Below are 17,711 nucleotides of genomic sequence, written 5' to 3' on the forward strand. Positions count from 1 at the left end.
GCGTGAGCCGAGCGATTCCCACAGCGGTGCTAGAAAAACAGGCAGGTTCCAAGAGGATCAGAGCATCCGAGGAAATTCAAACACACGAGGATGGAGTATGGGAATGACGCAGAGGTGCTTTCTCAGGCCGATTGTTTACTAGTGAGCAGTGGCAGCGTCACAGAAGTGACATCACAAGAGCTTTTGAATTCAAAATGTCACATTTAAAGTACTTTAACTATTAACTTTCTTAGTATCTTAATGAAATTTGTAAAGAAATTCCGTAAATACCTTTATCCAGTAAGGCTGCATCGAATTAATTAAAATTGACTGTAAAGACATTTATGTTACAAAAGATTTATATTTCAAATAAACGCTGTTCTTTTGAACTTTCTATTTACCGTGAATATTTCATATAAACATTTAAAACAGTTGAGTACATTTTTACATGATTCTTTGATGAATATAAAAGTTCTAAGATCAGACGTTTTTTGGAAAATAAATTAAATTGATCAGAAGTGACGATAAAGACATTTACAATGTTACAAAAGACTTCTATTTCAGGTGAATGCTATTCTTCTGAACTTTTTATTCAAAGAAACCCGAAACAATTCTACTTGGCTGTTTTCAAAATAATAATTCAAATAATAAAAGTTTTTTGAGCAGCAAATCAGAATATTAGAATGATTTCTGAAGGATCATGTGACTGGAGTAATGATGCTAAAAATTCAGCTTTGAAATCATAGGAATAAATTAAATTTTAAAACAATTCAAATAAAAAAAAATTTATTTTAAAGAGTAAAAATATTTCAAATTTGTACTGTTTTTGCAATACTTTTGGATCAAATAAATGCAGGCTTCTTTAGCAGAAAAGACTTAAAAAAAACTGTTTAAAAACTATGTAGACTGGTAGTGTAAATTTGAAAGCTAATTGAAATTGAAATAATACTAAAACAACAATAAAAAGACGTTTGGAATGAGATGAAAGTTAGTTATTCTCATTATTTTCATTTTAGCTTGAACTATTCATTAAAAATGTAATGCTAAACTGCAAAGTGAATTAAGAAAGAGTGATATTGCTTATTTGAAATTTGAAAATGAATGGCTGTTTTAATTTGATCGGTTTTTTGCTAGTGAATCGCTTGAAATTTTGAATCAATCGGAGTGGTTTTATCGTAAATGACTCACTCAATTGATTTAGTTCATCTTTTTCTTTTTTCGCGTCATCAGCCATAGCATTACTACTGGTTTAGCTCGATAGTTTTATGATGTTAACTGAAATAGGCAAAAAAAAAAAAAAAAACTGTATGTTTCATGTTTCATCAAATTTGTCCAAAACCAAAAAGGATACTCATTCTTGGACAACTTTGATGATCCTTTTTGATCTAACTTCAAATGTTGACTACTATAGTCTAAAGTCATTGTAAACCTGGAAAAATAATAAATCACTAGGTGTGTTTACATGCGCTCAGTTTAACAGTCCAATCTGAATGAAAATGCTCCAGGTAAACACCTCAATCGGAATATAAATGGCCAAAAATGATTGAAATGTCAATCGGGTCGAGAGGGGTGGGATAAACCTTTTCTAATCCATTCGATACGACACGTAAACACTTGATTGGATTGAAAACCAGAAGTGGAAAGTCTTGTGCAAGTACAATGACGTAGAAATGGCATATTCACCTCCAATTCTGTTAATCTGTTAAATATGTTTGACATTGTCAAACACTGATAAACAAACACAAACCTTCAAAACCAGAATACAAGATGATGATGATGACTGTCTGTCAACAATTAGCAATTTTGATTAAATTAATTGGTCTTTGATTTTACTGTAAATGTAAAAACACATGAGGAACTTACCACGGTGCGCCGTATATTCGAAAGCCCTTGACGGTGACGTCAGAGTCCTGCAGGTAAACACAGTTTGTCAGGAGAGACTGAACATTGTCAAAGTCCTCGGGTTTCAACTTGGACACGGAGGGAAAGCGATAGTAATCCTGCTTGACCAGCTCCGCCATGAAATCCTTATCGAAGGTCAGCTCATGATTCCCCGCAATCACCACTTTAAACTCGTATGGTAGGCTGCCTGCAATACAACAAAAAACATACATGTTAAAACAGAACATTAATCAGCTGTTACTTCAGTCTTCAATATCACATGATACTTCAGAAGTCATTCTAATAGCTGATTTATTATTAGAATTATCAATGTTGGAAACAGTTGTGCTGCCAAATATGTTTTTGGAACCTGTGATTCTTTTTTTCAGGATTCTCTGATGAATAGCAAATTAAAAAGAACAGCAAATGTAATGTCTTTTCTAACAATGTAAATAAACACATCCTTGGTGAATAAAAGTATTAATAAGAAAAAAAAAGTTTTAACGTTTACTGACCCCAAACCTTTAAACAGTAGTGTATATTGTAAGAAAACCTTAATATTTTAAATAAATGCTGTTCTTTTTAACCTTTTATTGGTCAAAAATCCTAAAAAAAAATTTTTTTTTGAAGGATCATGTGACACTAAAGACTGGAGTAATGATTCTGAAAATTCAACTTTAATTACAGGTTTGAATTAAACTTTAATGAATATTAATATAGAAAAAACATTGATTTACATTGTAATAATATTTCACAATATATTTTTTTTCCCTGTATTTCTGATCAGATAAACAGCTTCTTTAAACTTCTTTAAAAATCCTTAAAAATCTTACTGATCCCAAACTTTTAAGCAGCAGTGTATATAAAACAATACGTTTTAATATTAATTACATTTTATTATAATTTGGATTAAATTGCATACATCAACGTATCAATCATCTTACAAATAAGTTACAAATAGTATGTTTTGAAAATTACTTTTAGGGAAAAGGGTTCAAATACAGCTTTTGCATTATAGGAATAAATTATATTTCAAAGTATATTAAAATAAAAACAATTATTTTATATTGTAATAACATTTTGCAATATTACTGTTTTTTCTGTATTTTTGATCAAATAAATGCAGCCTTGATGAGTGTAAGAGACTAGCTTAAATAATAATCATTTTATATTAAAATCATAATTTAATATCCCATTGGAAAAACTGATAAAAAAAAACAAACATGTGGTTTGGAAGAACCGTGAAGTTTTTTTTTTTTTTTTTTTTTTTTTAACAATAGCAGTGTAAATTTCACTGATCCAAAACCCTGCCTCCCATAACTGTATGATAAAAAAACAAATAAAAAATAAATAAAAAATCTTCTGACTGGATAGTGGGCATTGTTGCACACTATTTTGCATTCACCACTGATAGATAGATTTCTTGTCAATGGAACTCACGTCTGGTTAGGACACAGTGTGAATTTATTAAAAAAATGCTTTGTTGCTTTGTTCATGCGAGGTTATTGCGATCCTGAGGAAAAGTTAGATAATGAAAAACAGGACTGTGCAAGTAGAAACAGGCCATTACAACAAAACATACACCAAAGCATCTTACTTTACCTCTCTATTCAAGCTACTGTCTATTCTCAAACATCAGTCGATGTATTGTTAAAAGGTAGCTTTTTTCTCAACAACTATGGCTTGATATCGACTACAAAAACCTTTGGAGAAAAAAAAAATTCTAAAGTTAAAACATATAAGAAAACTTTAAGTCAAGGATAAATGTAATGTCTATGTCTTTCAGGCCACAAAGGCCTTTCTTTTCCCTTCTACAGAAAGTGCGCTAAAACACAATGGCCATCCTGAACTGCACGAAACATTTATTAAAGTCAAGGCCGCTTCATTTTCCTTGTTCTCCTTCTCACTTCAGCCTCCATCGTCAGAGCAAAGCTCTTTTGTGCTAGTACATCAGGATAATGCAACAGGGGTTAGTACAAAAAGAGTGCCTCTCTCTCTCTCTATATATATATATACAGATCCTTAGACAGGAAAACACACAGACTGTCTCTCAGTGGATTGCATAACACATATGGAACGCTTCAAAAGAGAAGTGAGTTTGAGAACAAAACAAATCACAATATTTCACCCACAAAACAGATGAAACAAGGTGCTTTTCAGACAAGTCACAAAGCAAAATCAGAGCGAAAATGCAAAAGAAAAGACATGGTGTGCAATATGACAATTTTTGATTGTGGACGACTAATGTCTCCGCAATCTTATTTTGAAAAAATAGTGTAGTATCATGCTACAGTGTTCCTCCGTCTCAATATACTGTACAACTATATTGTACTGTTTGCTTTTATATTTCATGTGTAGAACAGTAGAAAAATGTTTCAATCATTTTATTTTAATATGTATCTAGAGAGTGAACGAGCTCTGACTCGTATAACACTCGCGCACGTGGAAGAAAACGGACCGTGTTCTCCTCCAGATCGTATAATTCAGTGGAGAATTAACAGAAATTATATCAAGAACATGTGAGAATAACCATCTGTTCTCAGATCTAACAAGAGCGCATCCTCTTCTCTCTAGGAATACTTTTCTTCTGTGTTTGTTCACACTGGTTTTCGAAAGAGTGCCACCACTCTCGTCCTTTTGTGCAACAGCAGCTGCTCCGGGCATGTGATGCAATGCTCAAATCTTATTGGACGGCCGTGTTTTCGCTTTGCAAAACTGAAAAGATTAGTTGGACTGGTTGTTAAAAAAACATTCGCTTTTTCGGTGCGCGAATGTTCGCGGTCTATGTGAAAGCATCCATAGGAATCTGTTGTCAGTGTGAAAAGGCCTTTAAACGGTTAAATAATGCACGCTGTTCTGGCATGCGCTTGAAAGCACGTGCACTAAAAGTCTCTCAAACTGCACCTGATTGATTAAAGAACTAAGCTATCTTTCGTGTCTGATTCGCCGATACTGTCAAAAACAGAGAAAAACAGATGCGCGCCAGTATATTTGATATGTGCAGCTCTTAAAGCGACAGAATTAAACATGCTCCTGATTGTCATTAAAGGGATACTTCACCCAAAAATGAAAATTTTATGTTTATCTGCTTACCCCCAGGGCATCCAAGATGTAGGTGACTTTGTTTCTTCACAAAAGGAGATTTTTAACTCAAACCGTTGCAGTCTGTCAGTCATATAATGGCAGTCAATGGTTACCAAATCTTTAAGAGAAAAAAAAAACATACACAGACAAAACCAAATTAAACCCTGCGGCTCGTGACGATACATTGAGGTCTTGAGACACATAACATAATAATGATACAAGTTTTTTGCACAGACCGATCATTTTGTGTCTTAAAACCTCAATGTATCGTCACGAGCCACATGGTTTAATTTGGTTTTGTCCGTGTATGTTTTTTTTTTACTCTTAAAAGATTTTACCATTGACTGCCATTATATGACTGACAGAGTGCAATGGTTTGAGTTAAAAATCTTCGTTTGTGTTCTACTGATGAAACAAAGTCACCTACATCTTTCTTGGATGCCCTGGGGGTTAAGCAGATAAACATTACATTTTAATTTTTGGGTGAACTATTGCTTCAAAGGGACAGTTCACCTAAAAACGTACTCACATGTTGTCTCAAACCTCTATAAATTTTTTCTTGTGCTAAACACAAAAGAAGATATTTTGAAGAACGTGGATAACAGTAGCTGGTCCCCACTTATTTTGAAAGTAGGAAAAAAAATAAACGAAATACGATGGAAGTAACTGGGGACCAGCAACTGTTTGGTTACCCACATTCTTCAAAATACGTTTTATGTTCAAAATGTTTCATATGAAAAAATAAAAAATAAAACTCGAAAGTGAGTAAATGATGACAGAATTGTCATTTTTGGGTGATGGTAGGCTAATAAAACAAAGCATAAAGAAAAATCACTCACTGCTCTTGACAGAAGAACTTGTAATACAGTTGCTTTAATAAAAGTCAATGTATAATTTAGGTATATACTGTAGTGTATATAGTGTTTTATTTTTATATTTGTTAATTCAATTTCTTGAATGCTACTGCTAAATACGCCTACTGTACCTGAAAATTAAAGCACTGTTTGTTTTATTTATACTACGTGTATTTTTTACATGTAACCTATCTTTGTTCTTATTTTTTAATAAAAAAAAGTTGAATGATGACAAAGATTTTTATCTTTGCCAACTTTAGCCTAAACATCTGCCATTCTTTTTATTTTATATTTTGTTACCTTGTAAGGCTTTGGTTTTAAAATAGAGAAATTAGTTTGGCTGTACTGCTCAGACAACTTATAACTAAGAATTGTGATAAAATTGTGAATCGTGATATTTCTGAAAAAAAAAAAAAAAAAAGTGTATGATATTTTTGCCATATCGCCCACCCCTAAACACAAGTCAAAATCTGGTGTGATCAGAAGTGCTATAAAATATGTTTTAAGGAGCTCTTCGCAGTCCAATATTTGCTCTCTTTTATAAAAGAGAAGAGTGTGAAAAAGCCAGTTTAATAAAGGCTTTTAACGATTTGAATTGGGAGAATGCATTTTTTGGAAAACAATAAAAAGCTATTAAATCTTGAACTGTAACGGCATCGGAAAGGAGCAAAACGCTTGACCGAAAGTATAAAGAAAATAAAAAGATAACCCGATTTAAAAGTAAACACTTTCCCAGCAGTTTAATTTACTTTCTTGCTCCTTCCATGCGCTCGGCACTATATAGACCGGGATATATCATAAATCCCAGTCTAATCTAATAACAGGAGCCCATCTCTCAGCTCCGCGGACCGCAGTCAGCCAAACGCCATCACGGATCCATTTACATGGAGCTTTCGCGTCGCACAAAACTGAATCACAAACCCCCGGCGGACGAGCTTCGTGCCAGCCTCTCCATGGCGGAAAAAGCCCTAGAATGCAATTACCTCCCCACCGACTGCATCTTCTGCGTCCCCGCAGGGATTTTTACAACATTTTATTGCCATCAAAATGTATTTTTCGAAGAGGGCTGCGGATATAAACTCTGTTTATTACTTTGAAGAAGCTACGGAGGAACATATGGGAAGGTATGTGGCGTATGGGAAAGCGCTTACAGTCAAAGGGATTTGGGTTTAGCCTCAACGTTTGAATCTGATTTACATCAGAGGACCGGCGCGGGGCACAGTTTGGCAATCGCTGCGCGTAATGAATGTAAATCAAATTAGTGAAAATAAACTACACACCGTAAACATCTGAAACTGAAGGATGGCTGGTAGGGAACATGTGTATTTTGTTGAAAACAGAGCAGCGCAATCACATCCGTCAAGTTTTGCAAACCGCCGCGCAAAAAAACATGTGGGATTTGATGAATAGAATTAAAAACAAAGAGCACATGGCACCAGAAAGCCCAACAGCACAAATCACCCAACGCTCAATCATAAGTTAAAGCAATAGTTCACCCAAAAATGAAAACTCATTTTTTACGCTACGTCATGTTTTTCCAAACTAGTATGACGTATTTTCTGCTTTCATTTTAACACAAAAGGTTCATTTTTAAAGATTATCCTGGTCAGTCTATTCTTATAATGAGAGGAAATGAGGACTGGGTGTGTAAAGCTCCGATAAAGGTCAAAAAAAGTTACTGAAAGTCTTGACATTTGTTCTAGCAGCTCCTTTCTGAATAAAACTTTCTTTTAAGTCAGATATTTCCAATGAACCAGTTTATTTAGTTCACAATACCCGTCTGAAAGATTTTTTTCATGAATCCACAAAACGTATGAAGAGAAAAAAAGACATTTTGCTTTTATTAAGTGAGTGTTGCACTACTTTGCAAAAAATGCAAGCAACAAAGGCATATTATTATAGATTATAAGAATAATTATCAATATAGATTGTGTAAGTAGTTTAGACGAGCGCATTGTAAAACGAACGGATGGATGATTCAGCTGCGGGCGCCATCGTCTGTCGAGACGCGGGAATTCAGTCGGCGCGCGACTCTCACAGTGCATTATGGGTTATCTCTAGCTGTTGAGCGTACATCGGTTGTACACTCGTTTTTGCGGTGCATTGTGGGATTGAATGAGTACACTCGGGAACGTCCACTATGGTTTCAAACACCACTTAAAATGGCTGTCCCCTCAAATAGTGCCCTATTTGAGGGTATAGGGGGCGATTTCGGATACAGCCCCAGAATGTGCATTGAAGACTGGCAATGAAGAGAAGAAATTTCTGAATAAAGTTGTTATTTTTGTTTTCTTTGCGCACAAAAAATATTCTTGTAGCTTCATAACATTATGGTTGAACCACTGATGTTACGTGGACTATTTTAAAGATGTCTTTACTTTCTGGGCCTTAAACGTGTCAGTTGCATTGATTTATATGCATGGGCCAGCAAGCTGTTGGATTTAATCAAAAATACACTACCAGTAAAAATTTTTGAAAAGTAAGATTTTTAATATTTTTTAATAAGTCTTTTCTGCTCATAAAGTCTGCATTTACTTGACCCAAAGTACAGCAGTACAATTTAGAAATATTTTAATTATTAAAAATAACTGTTTTCTATTTGAATATATTGTAAAATGTAATTTATTCCTGTGATCAAAGTAAAATTTTTAGCTGTATTACTCCAGTTTTCAGTGTCACATGATCCTTCAGAAATCATTCTTATGTGCTAATTTGCTGTTCAAGAAACGTTTATTATTATTATTATTATTAATATTATTACCAATATTTAAAATATGATTATGATAAAGACATTTATAATATTAGAAAAGATTTATATTTCAGATAAATGCTGTTCTTCTGAACTTTCTATTCAAAAAATTAATGAATGAAATTTTCTATTCATTCTGAAAAAAAAAAAATCTACTCAGCTGTTTTCAACATAATAATAATAATAATAATAATAATAATAATAATAATAATAATGTTTTTGAGCAGCAAATCAGAATATTAGAATGATTTCTGAAGGATCATGTGACTGGAGTAATGATGCTAAAAATTCAGCTTTGAAATCACAGGAATAAATTACACTTTAAAATATATTCAAATAGAAAACAGTTATTTTAAATAGTACAAATATTTCTAAATTTTTACTGTTTTTGCTGTACTTTGAATCATATAAATGCAGGCTTGGTGAGCAAAAGAGACTTCTTTAAAAAAACAAAAATCTTACTGTTCTTAATTTGTGTTCTGAAGATGACAGAATTTTCATTTTCGGGACTATCCCTTTAATAGAGTTTAATTGATGTACAGTAACAGAAGTAACGACTGTTTTACAATAGCTTTGAATGCATCTCAGATACATAATGTATTTCAGAGCATGAACTTGTTTTTTTTTTCCTTTCTGAACTTATATCTTAATCTTTTATAAAATCTTTCTTCTTTCATTCTTGAGAGAAATACTAATGGGTGATTTTCGAGTCAGATCTTTCCAATGGATCACTCGAGTTGGTGCACAGTACCTGTCTGAATGATTCATTCATGAATTTGAATGATTTGGTTCTCGAGTTCAACTCAATGACTCACAGCAGTTATAAGGTCACTGGAGAGGAAGATTTTTAGCAAATAAGAGCTCAAATCATGGCAAGTTTCACAAATAATATGGACTCATTTAAGACACTTTAATAAATCTTTTGTGTCCCTTGGGAAGCATATTAGCCTAAAATAAACCTTTTCTGTTTAATACAAGAACAAAAGTCATACTGGCTTGCAATGATATCTACAGTTGAAGTCAAAAGTTTAAGAATCTGCAAAATGTTAATTATTTTAGCAAAATAAGAGGGTTCATACAAAATGCATATTATTATTTTTTTTATGTAGAACTGACCTGAATAAGATATTTCACATAAAAGATATTCACATGTAGTCCACAAGAGAAAATAATAGCTGAATTTATAAAAATGACCCTGTTCAGAAGTTTACATACACTTGATTCTTCAGGTACCATTTTTTTTTTTTGTTTTTCAGCATTTTTGTGTATTTGAGCCCTTTCCAACAACTGACTGTATGATTTTGAGATCCATCTTTTCACACTGAGGACAACTGAGAGACTCATATGCAACTATTACAGAAGGTTCAAACACTCACTGATGCTCCAGAAGGAAAAACAATGCATTAAAAGCCAGGGGTGAAAACTTATGATGCCTCTTATTTTACTAAAATAATTAACATTTTGCAGATTCTGCAACTTTTGCCTTCAACTGTATATCACTGATAAAAAAAAAAAACATGCAAACACTTTCCTTTTCCACCCTCACACCGTTGCAAAACAAAGGAACACAGCTGATCTATTGGACATTGGATCTATCGGCTGCCCTGCATTGATCAAAGAAACAGCAGTGAACTCAGACAAACGAAGTCAAGACCTAGAAAAGCTCCTTATTTACGGTGCACAGATCCATGTTTGCATCCGTGAATCCCACGCGGAGAAGTACAGGTCAGCTCTCACGGGCAAGATATCGAGCAGAACTGAACTTTAGCAAAGAAACCTCATTCCCACCGAACGATTCCTGCAAATCGATCCCACTTATAAACAAAAACCATGATCAATGACAACGATTAGCGGCTGGGCTTTCTGTGCCAGAAAAACAAACAAAAGTGAGCTCAGCTTCACGAAAATACATAGTGAATGAGGCAAATGCAAAAGAGAGAGGGGAATGACAAAACCGGCAGTATTTAAAAGGTCTAAAATAAACAACACCAATTTCCCTTTGCAAGTTTAATTTATAGAGGCCCTTTTATGTTTTTTCCCCCTTCTGTATCATTTAGCCCCTACTGCTAAAGAACAAAGGAGCGACCTTGGAAAGAAACGCAAGCATTTATGTTACGGAACTCTCCAGAAAATATAACCGGAATGCTTTGGCTCGGACAACGAAAACACAAAGATCCTTTTTCCCGAAGATTCACTACAGGCTCATCTGAGCAACTTTCCTTGAGTTCGTCAAAAGGCTTATATAAACTACTCCATCATCACGTCATGTTTGAGGGAACGATTTGTTTTAAACTGACTAAACTCTTCTTTCCAAACATGGTTTTTGACAGAAGACAGCTTTCAGCCATCATGAGATTATCTATCAGCGCCCAGCTGTGTGTTTACAACAAAAAGCGATGATGTGAAAAATAATTTCATCGTCAGGTTTCCTTTGGGACGTGAATAATAAGAAAGTCGGAGCGTTCTCCGACCACCAGGCACTTCAAAAGCTGCCGGGTGTCATATGCCAGATGCATTATAAAAAAATAAAAGTGCCGTCGAGTGCGTTGATAGATGGAGGGATGGAAAGATTGCTGACAGCTTTCTCCGTTTCATCCCTTCTGATGCACTTCAACCGTGTGAGACACAGGAGTATGCGTGGATGGAATGACGCGGCGAAGGACAACCTAAGAGCCTGCGACATCAAAAATAAGACTCCTGCAAATACAAATACAAGTGTCAAAGAAGCTACTTCGCAATTGCAACTTGACAAGATTCAAGTCACTCATTAAAAAGTAGTTATGTATTCTACAAACGACATACACAAGTATCTTACTATGCTGACGGTATTTATAAGGTATATTACAAAATTGTAATATAAGCAGTAGTTGTTTTATGGTCCCAAATATACCAATGCATCTGAATATATACAAAATACTAGCTATAACACTGAATTTGGCGAAACTTAGAATACAATTTTGACAAATAATGTGCAAAATTAAGTTTGAGTGGATTGAAACACCTACACTGCCAGCCAAAAGATTTTGGACGGTAAGATTTTGATTTTATTTATCTCTTTTGCCTACATTTATTTGATCCAAAATACAGCAAAATCAGTAATATTGTGAAATATTTGTACTATTTAAAATAAGTACTTTCTATTTGAATACATTTTAAAATGTATTTTATTTTTGTGATCAAAGCCACATTTTCAGCATCATTACTCCAGTCTTCAGCGTCACATGATCCTTCAAAAATCATTCTAATATGCTGATTTGCTGTTCAAGAGACATTTATTATTATTATCATCATCAAAATTTAAAATATTTGAGTACATTTTTTTTTCAGGGTTCTTTGATGAATAGAAAGATTCAAAGATCAGCATTTAACTGAAATCAAAAGCTTAGAGTCAGTTTAATTTAAAAGTGAAAGAAATTATAGAAATGAATACTTTTACTTAGCAAGGATGCTTTAAATTAATTAAAAGTGATGATGAAGACATGTATAATGTTACAAAAGATTTCCATTTCAGAAGTTCTTCTGAACCTTCTATTCAAAGAAACCTGTAAAAAAAATTATCTCAGCTGTTTTCAACAAAATAATAATAATAAAAAATGTTTTTGGAGCTGCAAATCAGAATATTAAAATGATTTCTGAAGGATCATGTGACTGGAGTAATGATGCTAAAAATAAAATAAGAACAAAGATACATATAAACATTAGTTTAATCAAGAGCAGCGAGGGATTTGTTTTTTCTTTTAATGTTTGATTGACATTGAGACAGATCTATATTAAGACCTACTATAATGCATGGACCAAATATAATGTTGCACATCATATTTTCCACCAAGCATTAACTAAATGTTCATGTAAGACATAAAGCATTATGTTAGTGTGAATCTCGCCAAGACATATTTCACATTAATATACTTTATAGGGAGACTGCACGCTCTCAGAGAAGGCACGTCTTATGCACACGCTTTGCAAATGTCAGTCAGCGTGATCATTTTGTTTTCATCAGCATGTGTTTCACTGGTTTGGACTTATGCCACCGAGATTTCAATATGAATATTCACAAAGCTGTTTAGAGCATTGCGATCACTAGAAGAGGGCTTAATGAACTCATTTTTGTAACAACCTCAAATTCAACCAAAACTGATATTTTTATGTTCTTATGGTCTTAAAATTAGACCAGCACGGGTCACAAACCAGCTAAACTACTGTTATAATACGTAACAAGTTCATTTATACATTTCAGTGTAGTACCTTTTACTTGTATTAGTTCCTCTCAAGCACTGAATATTGTTTGTGACGCACGGCTCATGTAGAGAGGGCCACTGGGATACACATAGAGTATGACAAGAGAATGGACTCGCTAGTCTGAAGGTCAGCGATGTGAGCAGCTTCACGGGTCAGTGTGATCTCTTTATGGCCGCGTCAGGTGCCAACATCCCAAACCCTCAACTCAGGACTCCCTGGCGCCAACAGAGCTCTAGATGTCAGAGTCGGCAACCGTTTGATTTAATCACATGTGTTTTGATCTACACCCTCAACCAAAGCACAGGATCATAAAGGACTTGAGGTGCAGGATTTACCACACACACGATCAAAACAACACAGACACTCCCTAAACTTCATTTCTACAACAAGACTCCAAGAAACCAACCCAAATGTCACAAATTTTTTGGGACTTGAACCTTAAAGCAGAAGTTCACTTCCAGAGCAAAAAATGTCATCCAAGATGTTCATGTCTTTCTTTCTTCAGTCGTAAAGAAATTATGTTTTTTGAGGAAAACATTTCAGGATTTCTCTCCATATAGTGGACTTCTATGATGCCACCAAGTTTGAACTTCCAAAATGCAGTTTAAACGCTGCTTCAAAGGGCTCTAAAAGATCCCAGCCAAAGAAGAAGAGTCTTATCTAGCAAGACAACCGGTTATTTTCTAAAGAAATTTACAATTTATATACTTTTTAAACCTCAAATGCTCATCTTGTCTTGTCTCTACGATGCACATGTGTAGTCTGTGTGATCTGGGTCAATACAGTTAGAGTATGTCAAAAAACTCCCATCTCGTTTTCGTCTTCAACTTTAAAAGTCCTACATTGCTGTTTTTTTTTTTTTGTAAAGGGTGTTTGATCTTCTTTGTATGTTCACTTTGTAAACACTGGGTTGGTACTTCTGCAGCGATGTAGGATGATTTTGAAGTTGGGGAAGAAAACAAGTTTTTCAACATACCCTAACTGTATTGACCCTAGGGGTGTAAATATTAATCGATTCGTATCGATGCATCGATTATGCAGCCGCCGATTCAATGCATCGATTCGTCCGCAAGAGTATCGATTAATGTGTTTATTTTGCCGCCTGTTTGTTCACTTGTCTATTTTTAGAATCCGTTCCGACCTTTCTTTTACTGTCTATGGCTCCGACGTAAGCGTACTACCTACTCCTAAGCTGCGGGTGGCGCTAATCTCATTATTGTCTTCTACTTCACACGCGTTACTTTCGTTTCACAGTCCATCTATGATGTTGTTCATATTCACAGACCTCACGTTGTTGTCTGACTTTCAAGAGCGATGATTTTGAACTGATTTTGTGAAGTAGTATTCTATTTGCAGTTCATCTACTGCAAAGGATGTGTGACCATTACCTCTTAATAAGATGCAAATTGTATTTTCAAAATGTAACCAATTTTGTATAAATGAAACTTTTTAAAACAGTGAATAGGCTAATTGGCCATAGTAGACCTGCACTATAAGCATTAGCCTTTTTCTTTTTTCTTTTTATTATTACAATTTATCTGATTGCACTTTGTAGATGCAGTAACTGTTATATTTGCTGTTCTATTTGCAGTGCATTGAGCACAACTGCTTTAGTGTAACATACACATTATGTGAATAGAATACTGTTTCTGTATTCTCAATAAAAGGCAAATTATTTACTATTTTTGTTGATTTATTTGAAACTTAATAGATATCATGTAAAAATATCTAGTATTGAATCGAATCGCATCGAATCGCATCGTATCACAGGGAATTCTGAAGTATCGAAAATAATCGAATCGTTAGCTTAAGAAATCGGTATCGTATCGAATCGTCTTGAAGGCTCCGATTTACACCCCTAATTGACCCAGGTCACACACACTACGCATATGCATCGCAGAGACGAGACGAGACGAGCATTTGAGGTTAAAAAGGTATATACAATTTTTTTTTTTTTTTTTTTTTTCTTCAAAATAACCAATCGTTCCGCTAGATAAAACCTTCTTCCTCGGCTAAAATCGTTTAGAGCCCTTTGAAGCTGCATTTTGGAAGTTCAAACTTGGGGGCACCATAGAAACCTATTATATGGAGAGAAATCCTGAAATGTTTTTTCTCGTTTTTTAAGTCGTAAAGAAATTATGCTTTTTGAGGAACACATTTCAGGATTTTTCTCCATATAGTGGACTTCTATGGTGTCCCGAATTTTAACTTCCAAAATGCAGTTTAAATGCGGCTTCAAACAATCCCAAAATGCGGTTGTAAACTATATCAGCCCAGGAAGAAGGGTCTTATCTACTGAAACGATTGTTTTTTATTACAATTTATATACTTTTTAAACCTCAAACACTCGTCTTGTCTTGCTCTGCCTGAACTCTGTTTTTTTTTCAGTTCAAGGCAGTTAGGGTATGTCGAAAAATCTCATTTTCTCCCTCAACTTTAAAATCGTCCTAAAACGCTGTTTTACCTTTTTTGTAAAGGGTGTTTGATCTTTGTATGTTCACTTTGCAAATACTGGGTTGGTACTTCTGCAGTGATGTAGGATGATTTTGAAAAGATTTCTGAAGTTGAGAGAGAAAATAAGACGGGAGTTTTTCGACATACCCTAACTGTCTTGAACCGGAAAAAAAACTGAGTTCAGGCAGATCAAGACAAGACGAGCGTTTGAGGTTAAAAAGTACATAATTTTTATTTATTTATTTTTTTTAAATAACTGATCGTTTTGCTAGATAAGACCCTTCTTCCTGGGCTGGGATCGTTTGAAGCCACATTTAAACCAGTGTTGTTTTCGTCAACGATGACGATGACGAAATCATTTCGTTGACGCCACTTTTTTCATGACGATAACGAGACGATGACGAGATAAAAATGGCTCGTCGATGACTAAAACATGACGAGACGTGTGTGAGTTTTCGTTGACGAGACGAGACGAGAATAGACGAAAATGTTAGTGGGTGGTCCGTCAGACGTTTAAAATGCATGACATTTCCGCTTATTGTGCATGCCAATTAAAACTTAAAAAGTATCTGACGCCATGGCAAGCCGTTTTAGCATTAAATACTCTTTGCTGTACTAGTATGGCAAGCCGTTTTAGCATTCCATCCTTGTTTGTCTTTTATGTTCTAAAACATTCCTTCATTATTGTAATTATTGGTGAAAATAGTCGATCCGGAAGCTCACATTGGGTTGAACTATAGATCTGCTATTTTCAGAACTTATAAGTGACACTACCCAACAGCAAAATACTTACTGACCTACATTAATTTGTTAAAAGACTACTTTTTTCCCTTTTTTTGACTAAAACTAGACTAAAACCTTTTTGACTTTTCGTCGACTAAAATTGGACTAAAACTAAGAAGCATTTTAGTCCATAAGACTAAGACTACATCTAAGATGGTTGTCAAAAACAACACTGATTTAAACTGCATTTTGGAAGTTCAAACTCAGGGCACCATAGAAGTCCACTATATGGAGAAAATTTCTGAAATGTTTTCCTTAAAAATGATTTCTTTACGACTGAAGAAAGAATGACATGAACATCTTGGATGACAAGGGGGTGAGTACATTGTAAATTTTTGTTTTGGAAGTGAACTTCTCCTTTAATAGTAGGTTTTGAAATAATACCACAGTATTTACTAAAGAGTGGATTAGTCTTTTTAGTCAGAAAAACAAAATACCATATGAAAAGAAACTGCCATCAAATCTACATATAAACTCAAATAACCCACAGTTCAAATACCAAGAACTTTACAACTTTCTAGCTGAAATGAAAACACATTAAAAGATGAATTTCCTAGAATACAGTAAGATTTAGTTTAAAGAGAGTGCATTACAGAAGCCAAGACTTGTGCAAATTACAAACTCCATGCATGCTAACACACACTGCATAACAGACTACGTGTGTGTGTGTGTGTGTTATACAGCTCAAACTAATGAGAGCACGTCACGCATCAAGAGCTTCCAAACAGATATATTAACAAGAGTTATGGAAGTCAGGACTGATGTTTCAATCTCAACTCTATCAATCTCACAGTGTGTCACAGTAAGAACATCCGTAACGGCCACATGCTGCAAGCTGGCTTCGATCTGGGGCTTTCTGTCAAAAACAAATCATACTTTTTTGTCTGGAAATGTACTTTTGCAAAAGCAATTGACAGATGGTTATCTAATACCTTGCTAATCAGTAGACAACTGCCTATATAATAGCAATTCACGCTAAGGTTTCTAAAACCTAACATTTATTAGCAATTTGTGTAAAATGTTAATAAAATCTTTCATCTTTCCCATCATAGAATTAATAAACATATTCACAATTTTCAACTTTTTCTTCATCTGTATTCTACAGATTTTTTTCCCTCAGAGAATTGTTCCTACACATAAAATCATGTTGAATTTAACCCTACATAAATAAGCATAATTAGTTGCTAATGAAGTGCCCATTGCTCTCCTATGAATCTGTAATTAGAATGTCTTGTAGAAAATACTAAATAATTCTTACACCATGTCTACACCAGATAAAAAAAAGATAAAAATAGATCTCACAGATAATAATAAGCAGAGCTGTCTACACTGAAAACATTTCTCCTGGTGCTTTATTGTCCTAGTCTGTTTTAAATCAATTTAATTTACAAATATATTTTTGATATCAATTTAATTTATGTATTTAAACAATTCTTACTGCTAAATCAAAACCACATTAGATGTTGCTGTTTTCCTACCAACTAATTTTACAGTTACACATTCAGTTGTGTTGTAAATTTTTACCTTTTTGTGTAAAATATAACATATCGATAACAACCTGGTATAAGCTAATTTTATTAATTGCTGAATATTAGTTGATAAAATTAAATATAGGATTATTTTCAATGGATGTTTTCTTCATTTTACTGTGGCTGAAGTGTGGTTTACTGGTTTAATTTACTAAACAA

The 17,711-nt window shown here is 34.2% G+C and overlaps 1 protein-coding gene across 1 annotated transcript in view; it reads right to left on the bottom strand.

Annotated features, from left to right (window-relative positions):
- mpped2a (metallophosphoesterase domain containing 2a) overlaps nt 1-17,711 on the bottom strand; it is an 80,354-nt gene that overhangs the window by 38,506 nt on the left and 24,137 nt on the right. The window contains exon 4 of the mRNA XM_073837345.1: nt 1,843-2,068. Coding sequence (XP_073693446.1) covers nt 1,843-2,068 — 226 coding nt within the window. The remainder of the gene's footprint in view (nt 1-1,842; nt 2,069-17,711) is intronic.

Source organism: Garra rufa, chromosome 3 (genome assembly GCF_049309525.1).
Source record: "Garra rufa chromosome 3, GarRuf1.0, whole genome shotgun sequence".
NCBI lineage: Eukaryota > Metazoa > Chordata > Actinopteri > Cypriniformes > Cyprinidae > Garra > Garra rufa.